The sequence below is a fragment of the Bos indicus genome, chromosome 23, assembly GCF_029378745.1.
Source record: "Bos indicus isolate NIAB-ARS_2022 breed Sahiwal x Tharparkar chromosome 23, NIAB-ARS_B.indTharparkar_mat_pri_1.0, whole genome shotgun sequence".
NCBI classification, from domain to species: domain Eukaryota; kingdom Metazoa; phylum Chordata; class Mammalia; order Artiodactyla; family Bovidae; genus Bos; species Bos indicus.
The window spans coordinates 25,566,437-25,585,906 of NC_091782.1; the positions used below are offsets into that span (position 1 = coordinate 25,566,437).

Genomic DNA, 19,470 nt, shown 5'->3' on the forward strand with positions numbered 1-19,470 from the left:
CCAAATGCAGTTCTCAGGTGATCTAGTTACACTTCAATTTAGCACTAATCTTTTCAAAGTGTGTACATACTTTATGTAGAACATTTTCTTCACAATACTGTAGAAATGGCTTACAAAGTACTTTCACTATAATATCTTGTTCGCTAAAATCTTTTGAAGTCATTATTTTTTTGGCTTGAAATCTTTCATGCTTTGTCTCATCCCACAGATGGTGTCCAAGAACAAAGAAAATGTCACAGAGCTATTTTTCTGGTCATGAACGGGTATGAAAAAGATAGTAACAGATACTCAGAGAGCGAACTGCTGTTGGATTTTTCTTATCCTTCAAGTACTTTCAGACCTGTTACGGACCAAGGGGTTTAGAACTATGCCATCTCAACCAGAGTTGAGAGCTGGAGCTCTTCCCCAGGGAAAGCATTCTTCATATGCCTTTTAGAAACAGAAAAATAACTTAGCAGTGGATTTTAACTCATGAAGATATACTTTTTTATGTAGATGTGTATATGTATATATATGTGTATGTATGTGACTATATGTAAATTTATGTACCTATCTCTGGTGACTATTTATGTATATACTAAATTTATGTCTATATATGTACATATGTATATAGATGGATTTCACATGTACAACTAAGGAGAGTAAAAGTAAATTACAGAAAATGAGAAAACTGATATTCAAGAGAGCAAGGATTTAAAATTTATCTGAGACTTCTTAAATTTCATCCAGGACCTGAACTCTGCACCATTTCATCGTCCATCCACTCAAAAATCAGTACATGTGTTTTGAGCCCTCATCATGGGTCAGGCACGGTCCTAAACACTGAAGGGACAGCAGTAAATAATTGATGGAAATCCTTTGCCTTTTTGAGCTTATCCTAGCAGAGGAAATAGACTGTATATCAACAAGTAAACTTATAGTATGTCATGTGGTGATGGTAAGTGTTATGAAGAAAAGTGAAGCAGAAGAAAAGGATAGAGTAATAGGATTATTATAATTTTAGAAAAGATTGCCAGGAAGTCCTCTGTAATAAGTTGACATTTTCTCAAACAGAGAATGAAATAAGTGAGCTAGTCACATGAACATCTGGAGGAAGAATATTCCAGGCAAAGGGCATTATGTGCAAAGGCCTGGAGGCAGGCGTGTTCCTGGTATATTCACAGAAGAGCTGGATCAGAGTGAATGAGGAAGACAAGGTCAATGAAGGGACTGGAAGTTTAATAATGGTGTGAAGCTTATTCCTAATGAGATGAGAAGCCATTGAGGTAGGAGTAGGTTGAAAAAAGAAGTGATAAGATCTGACATATTTTAAAGGATGTAGATAATAAGTTTTTGGGGGTTATTTTACTATACAGCATAAAAGTCAAATACCAATTACTTAAACACATGAAGGCATATTTTTCTATCACAAAAGTGACTTCAGAGGTAGGCAGCCCCAGGTGCCATGCTAGTATGCAACTCAAAAGTCATCATGGTCCCAATGTCTTCTATTCTTCTATTTCCCCATTCTAAGGTGTCAGTTCATAGTCCAAGAAGGCAGCTAAAAATGTAGCAATCATATTTACATTCCAGGAAGCAGAGACGAGAAAGCAGGAGGGACAAGCTGGACTCGCCTCCTACTAGGTCAGCCCTACTTTAGGACACGTGCTAGGTGTCCTGCGGCATGCTTCCCCTTACAGCTCACTGGCCAGCTTTTTGCCACAGGCTGTCTACTCACAGAGGAGAGGAGGAAATACAGCATTTTAGCTGGGTATACTGCTGCCCCAAATAAAAACTTGGGTCCTGCTACTAAAGAACACCAAAAAATTAGAAACATAGAAAGCAACAAAGAAGTTGTTTGAGATGGTCTCATCCAAAAAGTTATGTTGATTAGGACTAGGTTGGTACAATGGGACACATGTTGGAGATTCAGCCAACAAGAGTCACAGATGGATTGGTCATGGGATATGAGATAAAGAAAGATGTCTAGGATGCTGCCAAGATTTTTGGCCTGAGCCACTGGCTTCCCAAGTGGCTCAGTGGTAAACAATCCACTTGCCAATGTAGGAGCCGAAGGAGACATGGGTTCAATACCTGGGATGGGAAGATCCACTGGAGGAGGAAATGGCAACCCACTCCAGTATTTCTTGCCTGGAGAGTCCCATGGACAGAGAAGCCTGGTGGGCTACAGTCCATGGGGTCACAGAGAGTCAGACATGACTGAGTGACTGAACACGCATGCATTGGCTACCGAGTGAGATGGGGAAGTCCCTCCCACTTCGAGTCTTTGCATATATTGATATCTACACAATCAAAACTTGTCTGAGGGACAAAGACATGCTTTTCACCGCCTCTCCACTAACTCTAAGCTTACATCCTAGACACTCGGATTATTCCCATCCACATCCTACCTTACCTTCAGCAACATGTTTTATCTTATTTTCTTTTAAGATTTTTTATGTGAACCATTTTTAATGTCTTTATTGAATTTGTTACAATATTGTTTATGTTTTATGTTTTGGTTTTTTGACCATGAGGCATATGAAATTTTCCCTAGCCAGGGATCAAACCCATACCCCTGCTTTGGAAGGTGAGGTCTTAACCACTGGACCATCAGGGAAATCCTTACAACACATTTTATAACTAGACATTTGACTCTTCTATACTTGCTGCCTAACTACTTTTTCTTTAGTAGTAATGCACATTATTTGTATTAAGTGTTATACTTCACTGCTTCTTATGTCTCATACAGATTTCCTAGGCCACTTAGTAAGTAGTCACAAGTCATCTGTTGCACCAAATTTCATCTGTGTCCTTTCCCAGGTCTCATACTTTCCAGTTTGTACAGAAACTGGTGTCCACTGCTTACCTTCACAATCCTACCAATGGTCCTACTTCCCAAGAGAGAGGGGAGACCCTTCACACAACAGTCTTTCCCTCTCCACAGGATGAGGGTTTGTCCTTCTAAACCTAGTCACTTATACTAAATAACGAGAGCGAAGTGTTGAACCGGGAATACTTAGAAAAACCACTACTGAAAGGTGACAGGTTGGAGCAAGTATCTGGGATACTTGGATCTTGAAATCTCCAAGAGTGGAAGTCAGGTTATGCACCCACCTGCCTCACCCTTCCCCTTACTCTCTGCTTTCCCTCTGATGCCTCTTCTCCATCTTTAGTTTCTGGCCCTATGGACAAATACCATTCCTTGATGGAACATTTACCGGGGACTATTAGGAAATCCAGACCCTCAGATGGGCTGAGTTTGACGACTTTTAGCTTGGAAACTTCTCCCAAATGGTATCAAGGTTAGGAAAAGACCCTAGAGTGCCTGACGGGCATCCCATCCTCCAACAGAATTTGACTCCTGTGGTGAGAGTCCTGGTTAAAGGCTTGAAAAGAGCATCTTTTCCCTGAGCTGAGACTTGAAGTCTGTAATTTTCCTTTGTCATTGCCAGTCCTTAGGTAGCTGCTAGCTGTCAATAAGTCAGCACTCCCCATAGCCACTGGCTACACACACACACACACCACAAAGACAAGTCAGGAACCCAAGCTCAGACCCTTTTCCTAAAGGGTACTAATTAAGTGATTTGCCTGAAAACTTCTCCTTGCTGCCTGAGGGGGAAAAAAGCAGCTTCCAGAGTAAAGAATGTAAAATTCTTAATGAGTCCACCTTTAAGAGATGGGTAGTCACACTCCATCAGCTTATTCCCTGGAAAATATTTTATTCTCCCTCATATAGCCACCCTCTTACTTTAACAAGAACAAATGCTCCTATAAATGTTAAATATATTTATAGTAAAGAATGGTGCTTTGGTGCCGTTTTATAGATCTCCATAACTAATCACATTTCCCAAGTAATTTTCATTTGCCGATGAACAAGAGTCCCTTTGATAACCATTCCTTATTATCTCCTACTGAAGTAGGCAATGATTTTTATTCTCATTTAACAGATAAGGAAACAAATGCATGAGGAGGTAGAAAAAACTGACATAGTCACTTGGTGGTGGGGTGGAGGAGTTAAAATGTAAATTCTCAATCTCTCCCAAATTCCCAGACCCTAGAGCTATGTGGCCGGTTTTGCAATAAGGAAGCCTATTTATATGACTTTCCACGGGACCAGGAAGTCAAAACCACAACAGGGTAAAAGCCTGAAGGCACTGCCTTCTCGGCAGGGAATTTCAAAGGCAGCAGCATTAACTGATTTCAGAGCCTTTTGCTATACTGTGGGTGCTGCCAGGGACAAGCATGCATACAAAGGGCTTGAATAAAGAAGCATATTCTTGGAGAACACTGTTCACCCTTTTGTACTTGAAAAACTAAAATAATCAAGCTCTGTGTTTTTAAGAGTCAAAAGAAAAGGCTTTCGTTTTGAACCCTCTGACCACTTCTTCCTTTCATAGTGAAATCTCAATTTGTTCTGAGAATAAATTGTCAACCAGGTGCTGGAACTTATCCAAAATGTCCCCCGGACCCCTGCCTCTAAAATAACAGGATCATATGTAATAACGCCACCCCCATATCCAAGCTCCACGAACCTTTCACGTGGAGGAAGTTGAGGATGCTGGTGTTGGTGTCCAACAGAAGCAGCTGGCCCTTCTCCACCGTGACGTTGTCGCCCTCTTGTGGCGGTCTCTGGGGAAACCAGCTGTGAGCCCTGGACCACCTCCCGCAGAATTGAAAGATAAAGTTGCCCTGGAAAACAGGTTTTGTTATTTTATTTTGCTTTATTTAAAAGCAGGATAGTCTGGGTGATCCATCAAAATAGAAACTCCTTAAACTCAAATTAATTTAAATTTAATTTTAAACCTCTCAATAAAATGAATCACCTTCCTACAACTAACTCCAAAAGAGGAAAATACGGAAGGGGCAAAGTTGTAACTGAAGGGCCTCTGTGTTCAGCCTCTGGAGTTCTCCAATGACATGCTGCTAATGTTTTCTTACCTTTTCCCCCAGCACAGCCCCCTTATACCTAACAGATGGGACTGGTTCCATTTTTTATTTGTAGAGACATGTATCGAGTCTTGGACAAAACGTCATAAATAGTCAGGAACAGAGAGAATTTAAATGGGTGGCATTTCACTTTATGTAATTGGTGCCATTTTTCACAGGCTCTACTGCAAGCTTTTCTGTTTTGTAGGAAAACTCCTCTCTCCATGTGTTCAGACCCATCCTCCTACTTTGCCTCTTTTGATATTATTGCTGCCTTTCCCTCTGTGCTAAGTGCATCCCAGGCAGCAAAGCTCATGCATGGCAAGAACGCCAGCTGACTTCAGATGACAACCCAGAACCTTTGAGGGAGGAGCCAGAGCAGGACTGTGAGGAGCCCAGAGGAGGAAACACCCTTCACCCCACTCAATCTCCCTCTCAGAGCTCTTGGTTCCCTGTTAATTTATGGTCACAATGAAGTCACGTGCTTTTCCAACGAAGGATGTGAAAGTCACAGAAAGCAGTTTCTGGCTCATGAAAGAGGCAGTGAACAGGTCTACATGTCCTGTGCAGCCATGGAACTGTAATTCTATGAATATAGTGAAATCCTCTCGGAAAAGGTGATTAGCTCAAGGTCATACAGATGACAAGTGCATGCCTCTCTCCCCACAGTTCTTCCCACCCAGATTCCAACCTAATGAGAAGCCCCGGTTCCTATAAAATAGATGCCTAGAAGGCCCTCTGGTAAGGTGTTAAGAGGCAGATGAGAGAAGATGAGGGAAGGCGAGGCATGTTTATAATGCCAATAACTGCACCTCCACAGAGAACAGTGCCCTGGAGTGTTTCAGACACAGAAAATAGAGAAATGTGCTCCTAGAAGAGTCAATAGATTTTCCAGAGGGTATACTGACCCCCAGCTCTCTAGTCCCAGATTGTACTGAACCTCACCACCAACAAAGCTTGGGAATAAGGAAAAGTAGGATCTTTTCATTTTCTGCATCTATAAAGGAGATAAAAGTCAATGAGTCATCCCAATTTAAGAGATGGCAAGGCATTCAGCACAGTGATAAGTAGTCTCAGCAAGATGGAGAAAAAGGAAAGATGTGGTACCTGAGCATTGTTGTGAGCTGTATGAAACATGCCCACAGGATAAGCATCCACAGACTCAAAAAGTAGAAGGGAAATTTTGCACTCTACTGATCTCACACTGAAGCTAGGCACAGGGAGGTAAAAATACAGAAACATCTCCTTATAAGGCTAGACATTCTACATTCATGTAATACTTTAATTCACTCCTGTACAATCCACAAAGAGAAAGTGGGGAGGGGTGACAGGAGGAAATTGGAGTGGAATAAAGTGGTGAGAAGATGGGAAAGATTGAAAGATGGTAAAGACCACTCCAGAGACGGCAAACCAGGTTATCTGTAAATCAGTCCCGACTCACTATGACAAAATATATGAAAAGCAAAACACTTGGATTTCTAGAAGATCAATGACGGAAAGGACTCTAGAGAAATCCTATCCCTTTATTTAAAAAAGGATACTTCAGACTGAGTTTCTCAGCCTAGAGCTGTTTAAGGTGGAGCTTCCTTCCATGCCACCAGAACAGACCCAAAAGCTCAAGAGGGATAAATTAGGAGCTTGGAATTAAGAAACACACTATTATATCTAAAGCAGATAAACAACAAGCACCTACGGCATAGCGCAGGGAACTATACTCAATATCTTGTAATAGTCTAGACTGGTTCCAGATCAGGAAAGGACAACGTCAAGGCTGTATATTGTCACCCTGCTTATTTAACTTATATGAGAGTACATCATGAGAAACACTAGGCTGGATGAAGCACGAGCTGGAATCAAGATTGCCAGGAGAAATATCAATAACCTCAGATATGCAGATGACACCACCCTTATGGCAGAAAGTGAAGAAGAACTAAAGAGCCTCTTGATGAAAGTGAAAGAGGAAAGTGAAAAAGTTGGCTTAAAACTCAACATTCAGAAAACTAAGATCATGGCATCCGGTCCCATCATTTCATTGCAAATAAATGGGGCAACAATGGAAACAGTGACATACTTTATTTTGGGGGGCTCCAAAATCACTGCAGATGGTGACTGCAGCCGTGAAATTAAAAGATACTTGCTCCTTGCAAGAAAAGTTATGACCAGCCTAGACAGCATATTAAAAAGCAAAGACATTACTTTGCCAGCAAAGGTCTGTTTAGTCAAGGCTATGGTTTTTCCAGTAGTCATGTATGGATGTGAGAGTTGGACTATAAAGAAAGCTGAGCACCGAAGAATTGATGCTTTTGAACTCTGGTGTTGGAGAAGATTCTTGAGAGTCCCTTGGACTGCAAGGAGATCCAAACAGTCCATCCCAGAGGAAATCAGTCCTGAATATTCATTGGAAGGACTGATGCTTAAGCTGAAACTCCAATACTTTGGCCACCTGATGCGAAGAGCTGACTCATTGGAAAAGACCCTGATGCTGGGAAAGACTGGGGAGGAGGAGGGGACAACAGAGAATGAGATGGTTGGATGGCATCACCAACTCAATGGACATGAGTTTGAGTAAACTCCAGGAGTTGGTGATGGACAGGGAAGCCTGGCGTGCTGCAGTCCATGGGGTTGCAAAGAGTCAGACACAACTGAGCGACTGAAATGAATAATCTAGAATGGAAAAGTATCTGTAAAAGAATATATATGTGTGAGTGTGTTTGTATATACAATGAGTATGAGTGAAGTCGCTCAGTCGTGTCCGACTCTGTGCGGCCCCATGGACTGTAGCCTACCAGGCTCCTCCCTCCATGGGATTCTCCAGGCAAGAGTACTGGAGTGGGTTACCATTTCCTTCTCCAGGGTATCTTCCCGATCCAGGAATCAAATCCAGGTCTCCCACATTCCAGGCAGACGCTTTAACCTCTGAGCCACCAGGGAAGCCTTATATATACAATGTATGTATATATGTGTGTATATGTATATGTATATATATATATTTATATACACATATGTATTTATATACACATATATATTTATAAAATGTGCTATAGGTGCTAAGTCGCTTCAATCATGTCCAACTCTTTTCAACCCTATGGACTGCAGCCTACCAGGCATCTCTGTCCATGGGATTCTCCGGGCAAGAATACTGGAGTGGGTTGCCATGCCCCCTCCAGGGGATCTTCCCAACCCAGGAATCAAACATGTATCTTTCATGTCTCCTGCATTGGCAGGTGGGTGCCACCTGGGAAGCCCTTTATTCAGTGTAGTACATTTCAAATAGTTATCAATGCTAAGCATTAACTTTTAAAAGATCTAAGCTTCTCTCTGCCCAAAACTTTTCTTTACCATAATAAAGATATCTTGAAATTATATAAAATGTTATTGATAATTCATGCCTACTACAAAACAATGACTAAATACTAAAAGGCCTAAAACATTAATGGACCCTCACGTGTCTGATAGCACCTTGGGAAGTAGAAGAGTCAACTATCTCCACGATTTCAAGTTGTCAGGGAATCCATGGTAATATGTATGCCACTATAAGAATTTTAGCTCTATATTTTCATAGCAGACACAATGGTAGTATAATTCCATTCCACGGGCTTCCTAGGCAATAACTGCACGAGACAGAGGAGGTGGCCCACTTCCCAACATCTTTATCCTTCCATTCCTATCATTTTGATCCAATCAAGCAAAAAAGAATGCCAACAGTATCATTAAAAAGACTTCTTGTCCATACATTTGAAAAACTCTCAGTTGATACCAATGTAATGTTTTAGGTGCAAGCCAGGCTCTGTGGCACCAACTCAACTCCCAGGTCAATGCAAGTTTCACTTGCACCAAATTACACCTCTTTCTACCATAGTCCCCAAGGTGTTCAGCCTTTATTTCTGGTTTTCAACTTCGAGATAAACAAATCACTCATTCCCATTCTGCAGATGAAGAATATCTGCCTATGGGCATATGGGGGCATATGAGGGGGGATAAAAATAAAGATTTGGAAACTATTCAGAACACAACCTCATTTTTACCTCAGAACCTACAGCCCCAAATAAGCCAAAACAAAAACCCCAAACCAAATAAAACACAAGCAAAAACTTTCCTGGCTCAGCGAGAAGAGAACGCAATTTGTTTTTTCCTTTACAGCTTGTCAGCACTTCTCTGAACTTCAGGGAATGTGCAGTGTCTGCAAATCTTTGGTGTCACCTTAAATGTATTTGCAACACCACCAGAGTTACCTTGAGAGAAATCATTGATCAGCAAGTTGGAACACCAGGCAGAGCAAAGACCTGTTTGCGAGCATCTGTGTTAAGCAGGGATGGTGGAGCAGGCAGGGTGTGGGGATCTTTCTAGCAACAGTGTCTCCTGGATGACAAAGACAAGAAGGAACTAGTTGACACCTCCCCAGAATGCCTGCTTCAGCAAACTAATCCTGGAAATAGGAAAAGACAGGTCCCTATCACTGACACTCTCTCCCCACTTTACACAGCTCTGCTTTCTCCAAAGAACTTACTCACCATCACTGAAATATTGTGTATTGTTCACAGTTACTTAAGCCCCAGTTGACTATAAGCTTCAGGAGAACATCTTGGTTTTCTGCTGTGTTCCAGTTACTGTTGTTGTTTAGTTCCTAAGTCGTGACCAACTCTTTTCAACCCCTTGGACTGTGGCCCGCCAAGCTCCTCTGTCCATGGGATTTCCCAAGCAAAAAAACTCAAGTGGGTTGCATTTCCTTCTTCAGGGATCTTCCTAACCCAGGGATTAAACCCGGCTCTCCTGCATTGCTGGGCGTGTTTTTTTTACCTCTGAGCCACTAGGGAAGCCCTTGTATCGCAGTACCTACAACAGTACCTGGCACATAGTACTTACCGCCAAAATATGTTTGAATACTCAACTCTTTTGTGAGCTCATAATCGCTAACCCATAATTTAAAATATTGTTTTCATAACTAAGATAATCTGATATGAAGCTGCAGGTTTTTTCTACTTTTTTCAGTGATCTTTTACATAGAAATGTTTTAAATTTTTATCAAACCAAATGTACAGACCTTTTCTTTTGTAACATCCCCCATTCTTTTACACATAAGACTCCTTTCTTTCATTCTGACACAAACAGCACTTCTAATGTGTGTTCTTCTTGATTTGCAGGATTTTACATTTGTATGTTAATCCTGAACTAATTTAGAATTTATGTTGGTGGGAAGTTTTCCATTTATCCTTATTTTTTATCTTAGCTTTGTTTTTTCCCCAAATAGTGAAATGACTTCATACCATTTATTAAATAACACTTGCTCTCCCAATTAAGAATCTTGGCTATTTTAATAATTGCATTATAATATTGGGTGATATTTTGCATGGTGGCCAATTAAAATCCCAAACCTTTCCTGAATGAGCTAGTGTAAAGGTATTTCTTTTAGATACATGTGACCTCATCCTTGTTCTTAAGGTGCTTGTGTTATCATTGAAAAAAGATATATAGCTTGGTAATTAATATAAAGCATGATTAATTCAATAATTAAAAGTATAAGCAAGGTACTATGGGAGTTCAGAAAATTAGATGGTTAACTCTGGTAAAGACTGCCTACCAGGTGAAATCCAGTGTGTTAATTACCTTTCCTTTTTTCAACCTGGACACTATATATAAATTAACACAGCCTGAGATTATTTCAGCTGATTATGAAACCCAAAAAATGCTTATTGTAGGAAAAGCCAACCACTTACAAATCCAGGATTACAAATAGTGCCCCTGACCTCTAAACTAATAACTCCTTAGGGAACAAAAAGGAAATTAAATTAGTTTGGCATGATTTGTTCTTACTGGGCTCATGCTTGCTCTCAGTGATCACTTCTTTTCTCAGTGCTTATAAACCCTTCACGATGATGAGATAACATCAGAAAGTACCCCCCACACACACACACACACACTGCCCAGCACATCGATGACTCAAAGAAATGTCAGTAACACCTTCTGCCAGCAACTGGGACCCAGTTCACACCTAACTTTGTCCCTGTTAGAAAACCGGGCAATTCACCAGCCTCTCTCTCCCTTCTGTGAACATCCTACATGCCATGATTTCTCTAACAATACTGATATTAGCTCGGTGCCTCATCCAGGTAAGTTATTTTAGCACTCTTGAGCTTAAGGAACTAGTACAGTCTGCAGACAGAACAAATTTGCAGAAACTTTCTTCATCTTCTCTTCCACTTGAATCTCCAAATCTCCCTAAGTAACGTCTCTTCTGAATTATAAGCCTGAAGACCATTCCATGACCAATGCCTCCTACGCCCCAGGCACATTGCTAGACATGTGACTTACAGTATCACTCACCTCACAACTGAAAAACCTACACATTACCCTCACTACTTTAAATTTCTGAAATATGAAATTTTAAAGATTATTCGTAATGGCTAATGTTTTTGTGTGCACTTAACCGTGGCATCACTGACTCGATGGACATGAGTTTGGGTAAACTCCGGGAGTTGGTGATGGACAAGGAGGCCTGACGTGCTGTGATTCATGGGGTCGCAAAGAGTCGGACACGACTGAGCGACTGAACTCAACTGAACAGTATAATACATATATACATTATACATATATATGTAAATACATATATATATTATCTATATATATAATAACTGAATCACTTTTCTGTATAGCAGAAATTAACACTGTAAATCAACTATCAGTTCAGTTCAGTCGCTCAGTCGTGTCTGACTCTTTGCCCCATGAATCGCAGCACGCCAGGCCTCCCTGTTCATCACCAACTCCCGGAGTTCACTCAGACTCAACGTCCATCGAGTCGGTGATGCCATCCAGCCATCTCATCCTCTGTCGTCCCCTTCTCCTCCTGCCCCCAATCCCTCCCAGCATCAGAGTCTTTTCCAATGAGTCAACTCTTCGCATGAGGTGGCCAAAGTACTAGAGTTTCAGCTTTAGCATCATTCCTTCCAAAGAACACCCAGGGCTGATCTCCATCAGAATGGGCTGGTTGGATCTCCTTGCAGTCCAAGGGACCCTCAAGAGTCTTCTCCAACACCACAGTTCAAAAGCATCGATTCTTCTGCGCTCAGCTTTCTTTACAGTCCAACTCTTGCATCCATACATGACCACTGGAAAAACCATAGCCTTGACTAGACGGACCTTTGTTGGCAAAGTAATGTCTCTGCTTTTCAATATGCTATCTAGGTTGGTCATAACTTTCCTTCCAAGGAGTAAGCGTCTTTTAATTTCATGGCTGCAGTCACCATCTGCAGTGATTTTGGAGTCCCCAAAAATAAAGTCTGATACTCTTTCCACTGTTTCCCCATCTATTTCCCATGAAGTGATGGGACCGGATGCCATGATCTTAGTTTTCTGAATGTTGAGTTTTAAGCCAACTTTTTCACTCTCTTCTTTCACTTTCATCAAGAGGCTTTTTAGTTCCTCTTCACTTTCTGCCATAAGGGTGGTGTCATCTGCATATCTGAGGTTATTGATATTTCTCCCGGCAATCTTGATTCCAGCTTGTGCTTCTTCCAGCCCAGCGTTTCTCATGATGTACTATAAGCAGGGTGACAATAGACAGCCTTGATGTACTCCTTTTCCTATTTGGAACCAGTCTGTGGTTCCATGTCCAGTTCTAACTGTTGCTTCCTGACCTGCATATAGGTTTCTCAAGAGGCAGGTCAGGTGGTCTGGTATTCCCATCTCTTTCAGAATTTTCCACAATCACAATCCACAGTCAAAGACTTTGGCATGGTCAATAAAGCAGAAATAGATGTTTTTCTGGAACTCTCTTGCTTTTTCAACTATACTTCAATACAATTTTTAAAAAACAAGTATTATCTCACTCAATCATCATAGACTCTATTCAACCTCCTTGCCTGCAGGAGCAGATGAATCTCTGGGTTCAACAAATATTTATTGACCACAAAATAAAACAAAACCCTGCTCTTGGGGAGCTTATATCTTAGGGAGGTAAAGATAAATAAATAAAACAAATCATGTGATCTGAAAAGCAAAAGCAAGGGGAAGTAGAACAGAAGCACCAGTGTGGGAGAATCTATTTCATATCGAGTGATCAGGGTCCAGCCTCTCAGATAAAAGATGGGAGCAGAGGTGGAGTATGAGCCAGAGGTGCTCTGAGAAAGGAGACGTGTGAAATGCTGCAAGCTCAGCAAGGAGCCCAGAGAGGGCGGCTGGGTCTGGAGGCAAGAAGTTTGCACAGCTCTGTTATCTTCTTGCTGAAGAAGGGCATTCAGTCATTTTTCCAACTGCATAAAGACCTCAAATTCTTCATGTCACAGAGAAAAGAATCAAGTAAAACATTCAGCAGTCTATAGCAGGGTTCACAAACTATAGCTGAAATAAAAATAAAGTTTTATTAGAACATCGGTTTGACCATTCACTTAAATACTGTTTTCTGGCTGTTTTCTGTTTGTGACAAAGACTCTATGGCCCACCAAAGCTAAAAGCTACCTAGCTCTTTATAGAAAAAAATTGCTTACTCCTGATATATTCTGATGTATATAATCAGTATAATAATAATAACTGGTATTGTCTAGGTACCTAAAATATGCTCAGAACACTACATCTATAGGATTCCTGGGTGACTCAGTGGTACAGAATCCACCAGCCACTGCAGGACAGTCAGATTCAATACCTGGGTGAGGAAGATCCCCTGGAGAAGAAAATGGCAACCGATTCCAGTATTTTTGCCTGGAAAAATCCCATGGACAGAAGAGCCCAGTGGGTTATAGTCCACACGGTCACAAAAGAGTCGGACACGATTAGTGACTAATCGACAACAGTATATCTATATTCCATCAGTACTGAAATATATTCAAAATAGAGCCTTCTACAATTAAAAATAAATAATTGTAATACAACTACCTAAGAATCTGGGAACTGGATAGCAAAAGACTATACACTGAAACACTGGAAACAGGTTCAATTCTCTTCATTTTCCAGTAAGCAATAAGCCAGGTCTCTGAAGGCTACATAAGGGCAAGTGGAAGTGAGTGTGTGTGTGTGTGTGTGTGTCATGGGCATGCACACATACACACATAAGGCCAAATCAGAAGACTGACAGATACACGCTAGCCTTTTCCACAGAGCTGACACGCTGCCATTTAACCAGCGAGCACAGAGCACGTGTTTCTGTTCCCAGTCACTAGTAAGAGACAAGGTTAACATTTTAAGTGATGGACTACAGCATGTTATTTCCCCATGCAATGGACCCGTGACTGCACCACCTTCGAAAACACTTAATTTCAGTGATTGAATACACGGGAGCTCACTTTCCCTGCTATGAACCTTTTGACAGCTCCTCAGTTTCATGTACCAGGGGAACCTTTTTCTTCCTCCTTTTCTTTTCCCCTCCCCTTTATACCTGAAGGGAAGCAAAATGAATATGTGGTGGCAGAAAGAAAAGGAGGAAGCCGAGAGAATGAAAACCAGTTTGTAAGCATCCCTGTATTTTACAATAGCCGTATTCACTGCCATCTGCTCTAATTACTTTTAATGTTTGGGCTACCATCTTCATACAATAGAAATAATGATCTCCTCAAGGGCAAAAAAAAAAATGTTTTTTACAGAAACAAACAAAAGTTGATTACACTTAGCTTCCAGGCTAAAGAAGCATCAAGCTACTTTGTAATGAACAATCAATTAAGAAAGTGGGTAGGTTTCTGATGAACAGAAACAAATTGAGTCTTCTCCATGGTTTCCCCCCTCTTTCCTCCTTGCCCCACCACTTTGGAGGAATCAAGCCCACAGATCACAGAGGGCAAGGACATGCCCAGGCACGTTTCTAGGTCTGAGGTGAAGTGAAGTGAAGTGAAGTCGCTCAGTCGTGTCTGACTCTTTGCAACCCCATGGACTGTAGCCCACCAGGATCCTTGGTCCGTGGGATTTTCCAGCATGAATACTGGAGTGGGTTGCTATTCCCTTCTCCAGGCGATCTTCCCGACCCAGGGATCAAACCCAGGTCTCCCACATTGTAAGCAGACACTTTACTGTCTGAGCTACAGGTGACATCACATCAATTCCTTACATTTGGATCAGAACCAAAGTCAAGTCTTCTTCCAGTGCTTGTGTGGGCATCAGGCATGGCCAGTTTTGAGAAACACTGAATATAGAGATAGGTAGTCTGCCAAGAGTAAAAATTCTCTCTCCTAAGTTCCCCAGAGACCACCTCAAACCTGAACACCTCACTGGAAGCCAGAACTAACAGCCTCAGTAAAGCCTTCAGGAATGGAGGAACTTCCCTGGTGGTCCAGCGGTTAAGGCTCTATACTTCCAATGCAGGGGACTCGGGTTCCAACCCTGGTCAAGGAACTAACATCCCACATGCTACATAATGAAACCAAAAAAAAAAAAAAAACAGTTTTTAAAAATACAATTTTAAAAAAGCCTCCAGGAATGGAAAAAGACCATGCTGCTGCTGCTAAGTCGCTTCAGTCGTGTCCGACTCTGTGCAACCCCAGAGACGGCAGCCCACCAGGCTCCCCCGTCCCTGGGATTCTCCAGGCAAGAACACTGGAGTGGGTTGCCATTTCCTTCTCCAGTGCATGAAAGTGAAAAGTGAAAGTGAAGTCGCTCAGTAGTGTCCAACTCTTAGCGACCCCATGGACTGCAGCCTACCAGGCTCCTCCATCCATGGGATTTCCAGTCAAGAGTACTGGAGTGGGGTGCCATTGCCTTCTCCGAAATAGACCATAATGGGTCCCTTCCCTGGCACTCCAGGAGAACTCAGGTTTCAGTGAAATGTGTGACCTTCAGAAAGACATGGAACAGACTGCAAGGCCAGCAGAACTTGACTTTCACAAAGGCCATGTCTAGAGACCTTCTCTAATCCCCAAATTTGAGCATACTATGTATATTAAGAATTCTGAGATATCCCCCAGGATTCTTGATCCCCCTTCATATACATGCCACAGATATTTCCCTCCCCTGAAGTAGGAACAGAGCTGATGAACAGGATGGGATCTCACTCCCATGACTAGGTTACATCATATGGCAATGGTGAAGGAATTTTGCAGGTATAATTAAGTTCAGAAATCAGCTGACTTTGGGTTAGTCAAAGGGGATAGACATATAAGTGAGCCCTTAAAAGAGAGAGCCCTCACTGACTTTGAAGCAGCAAACTGCCAGGTTATGGAGAGAACCAGGTGATTAGGACCTAAGAGCAGCCTCAAGGACCCAAACTGGTCCCTGGCCAACAGCCAACAAAAATTGAGGCCCTCATCCTGTAGATTGAAGAAACTGATTTCAGCCAACAACCTGAATGAGACTGAAGGAAGACCTTGAGCTCAGGGTAAGGATGTAACTAGGCTGACACCTTAACTTCAGCCTTATGAGATGTTGTATAGAGACCCCAGCTACTCTGCTCCCAGACATCTGACCTGCAGAAACTTGGAGATAACAAATGGGCCTTGTCTTAAGCTGCTAAGACAGTGGTGCTGGGCAGAAAGTCAGATGGTTCTCCCACTGCACAAGTGACTCCCAGCACACAGGACTGGCAATACAGTTTTTCGGATTGTATGTTTTTTTGTTGTTGTTGTTCATTTACAATGCCAAGAAGTTTAAGACCTGAGAACTCATTTGCTCAGGAAAAGTTAAGACAGCTGAAGAAAAACAGAAAATGTCATAGGGCTGCTGTGTCTTCACAACCTTTCTCTATTTTAGGCTGAAGAAACGCAAAACCTTCCTGATCCTAAACACAACCATAATGCATGTCCTTCGGGAGAGATGAAGAATTTTTGAAAGCCCAGATTTCGACTAGACTTCTGAAAATAGTATTTTGAATATAATTGGTTTTAATAGCATTACTTTTTTGCTTGCATTGCTCCCCAAGGAGAGAAGAGAATCTGGCTTTTTATTCCCTTACTTAAAAAAAAAAAAGGCAACGCAGAGGAAAACCAAGCTCTGAAACCAGAGAAATCCATTCTGTACCTGGACGTGCTATCTTCATCAATCTTGACTACATAACTCTTCCTGCATTCTTTAAGGATAGTGATTACCATACTTTTTAGGAAGACAAAGGAAATGTTAATTTAGGTTTTAAGATCCCCTGATATCAAAGTAGCATAATCTTTTATCATTAAGCATTCACGCATATATAGTCTGGCATTTGATGATGCAAAAGATGATTTTTCTTAATGCTAATACCACAAAATTATCCGTCCTACTTGGGAATGAGGAAGCCCAGAAAGATTAAATGATGGATTTCAAAGCTGGGATGCCATCTTAAGGATCTAGATTTTGGGGAACTTGCCTGTTCCCTGCAGTCCAGATGTTTTTCTTATATACACTGGTTGTGTTGATTAAATCATCACCATCAGCTTCATGAACGTTTACTGAGCACTCTCTATGGCGCAGGCATTATGGGACCCTTCTCTGGACCCACAAATGCATAACTGAATTTGTAAGCTCTTAGAGCCCAGCTTCAAGTGCATTGTTCCCTTCCCTCTAAACGCATCCGCCACACACTGTCCCTTTTCTGCCAAACCCTGTTTATTGGTTCCAGATGCAATGAATCATCTACTGACTTGAGCGACATTAGAGGTAAACACCAAGGTTAAAATGTAGAGATAATTGAATAATGCCAACTACCAGTAACAGCAGTCCAGGCAAAGGAGGAAATAGATCCAGAGATCTCAGATACAGCAGTCTGATGGAAACCCTCCACTCTCAGGATCAAAACCACATGCTATTTTGACATGATGGAAAAATGTCAATGTTTTATTTTTCCAAATTTTCATATGCCAGGTATCAGTATGGGTAGGTGTGGCAAGCCCAGTGGTAACATAATTTACATGTCCCTGTGATTAAAAATAAAGCTTCCAAAAATCAACTAAACTGCCATCTATTTATTATCTCAAAGAAAGGTGCTCTCAACTGTTTTTTAAATATATATGTGTAAGTTATTGCTTTGACTGATGATAAATAAAATGAATGAAATATATGCATTTTTCCAACAAACTCTTTTTTAGAGAAAACCCCATAAAGAAAAATTTTCCAAAACCCTTCCAAAAAATCATAAAGTTCCATAGACTTTCCAGATAGCAAAATGCACTTTAATCATTTGCTTTCCAGTCACCTGGCATTCATTGTATACAATGCACATAATGTATAAACAGGGGTATATGTATAACATATACACATAAGTTTATACAAACACTTGAAAAACTTTCTTTATTGTGTCTTTAAAGGCAGAAAACTCAGAACCCTCAGCACATACTAAACAATCCACAAGCATAGTTATCACCCAAGAAGTCTGGACGTTTAAAAGGCACAAAGACCCCCATGAATGAGCCTTAAAGCAGCAGTAATCAACCTTCTAGGGATCCGAGACTGGACTAATTCAATAAGCAGTATGGGATCCAAGATCGTAACATAACACATGCAAAGCACCTTTCCAGGAGTTCTCCCAATTTGGGGGCATTATCCCTCTGCTGAAAATCAGGACCTCAACTGGCTGAGGATTAATTATTCACATAGCTCTTTTTCGCCTGAATCAAATAGAAGCTTCTTCTTTCCCCGTTTTCCCAATGGGATGAAATAGAGTTCCCAATAGGCCCAGGTGGCACTAGTGGTAAAGAACACATCTGCCAATGGAGGAGATGTAAGAGACACAATTCTATCCCTGGGTAGGGAAGATCCCCTCGAGAAGGACACGGCAACCCACTCCTACTGGCAAGATTACTTCTTGCCTGAGGAATCCCACAGACAGAGGAGCCTGGTGGGCTATATAGTACAGAGAGTCGCAAAGAGTCAGACATGACGAAAGCAACTTAGCATGCATGCACAAGGAGCTCTTCTCAAAGTTTCCTGATGGGCCAATCAACATGCATTCAGAACTTCCATGGTGGTTCAGTGGTTAAGATTCTGCTGCCACTACAGGGGACACAGGTTTGACCCTTGCTTGTGGAGCTAAGATCCCCATAAGCTGCATGCGGCAGCCAAAAAATAATGCATTTTTGGTAGGTATGAGCCATATCAATGGATGCCATGAAAAAGTTGGCAAGCACATGGCACAGCTTTCCATATTCCCCATTTCCTACTTCTGGACAACTCCTTCAGGTGAAATTTCCTTTGCCTAGGATCTATCCAAAGGAATTTCTGTTGTTTCAGAAAATTGAGAAAAAATTCACTTCACCTCCTTATCAATCACGTAAAGAAGAAAGAAATAACATTTCCTTGTTACTCCTTCCTCTTTCTGGGGTAAAGGGCAACCCACTCTAGTATTCTTGCCTGGAAAATTCTATGGACAGAGAAACCTGAAGGGCCACAGTCCATGGGGTGGCAAAGAGTCGTACACAACTGTGCACACACACACAGCTGAGGTGGGAACGTAGCTTTTCCTCTGCCAGTCTTTAAGTTTTCACTTGAGCAACCCAAAGCAAACCTAAACCTTCGTTTAAAACATTTTTAAACCTTTGAATATGTTGAGAACATTTATAGACAATGTAATAATGGACATAGATCATTGAAACCTTGCCTAATTCCTCAAATAACTGAGAGGATAAGAAGTACCCAAAAGAATTGATGCTTTTGAACTGTGGTGTTGGAGAAGACTCTTGAGAG

At 41.5% G+C, this 19,470-nt stretch overlaps 1 protein-coding gene across 11 annotated transcripts in view; it reads right to left on the minus strand.

Moving 5' to 3' along the window:
- Positions 1-19,470, minus strand: part of PKHD1 (PKHD1 ciliary IPT domain containing fibrocystin/polyductin) — a 443,081-nt gene that overhangs the window by 306,781 nt on the left and 116,830 nt on the right. For all 11 annotated transcript variants that reach the window (XM_070778107.1, XM_070778111.1, XM_070778110.1 and 8 more), the window contains one exon: positions 4,515-4,671. In XM_070778107.1, the coding sequence (XP_070634208.1) occupies positions 4,515-4,671 (157 nt within the window). The remainder of the gene's footprint in view (positions 1-4,514; positions 4,672-19,470) is intronic.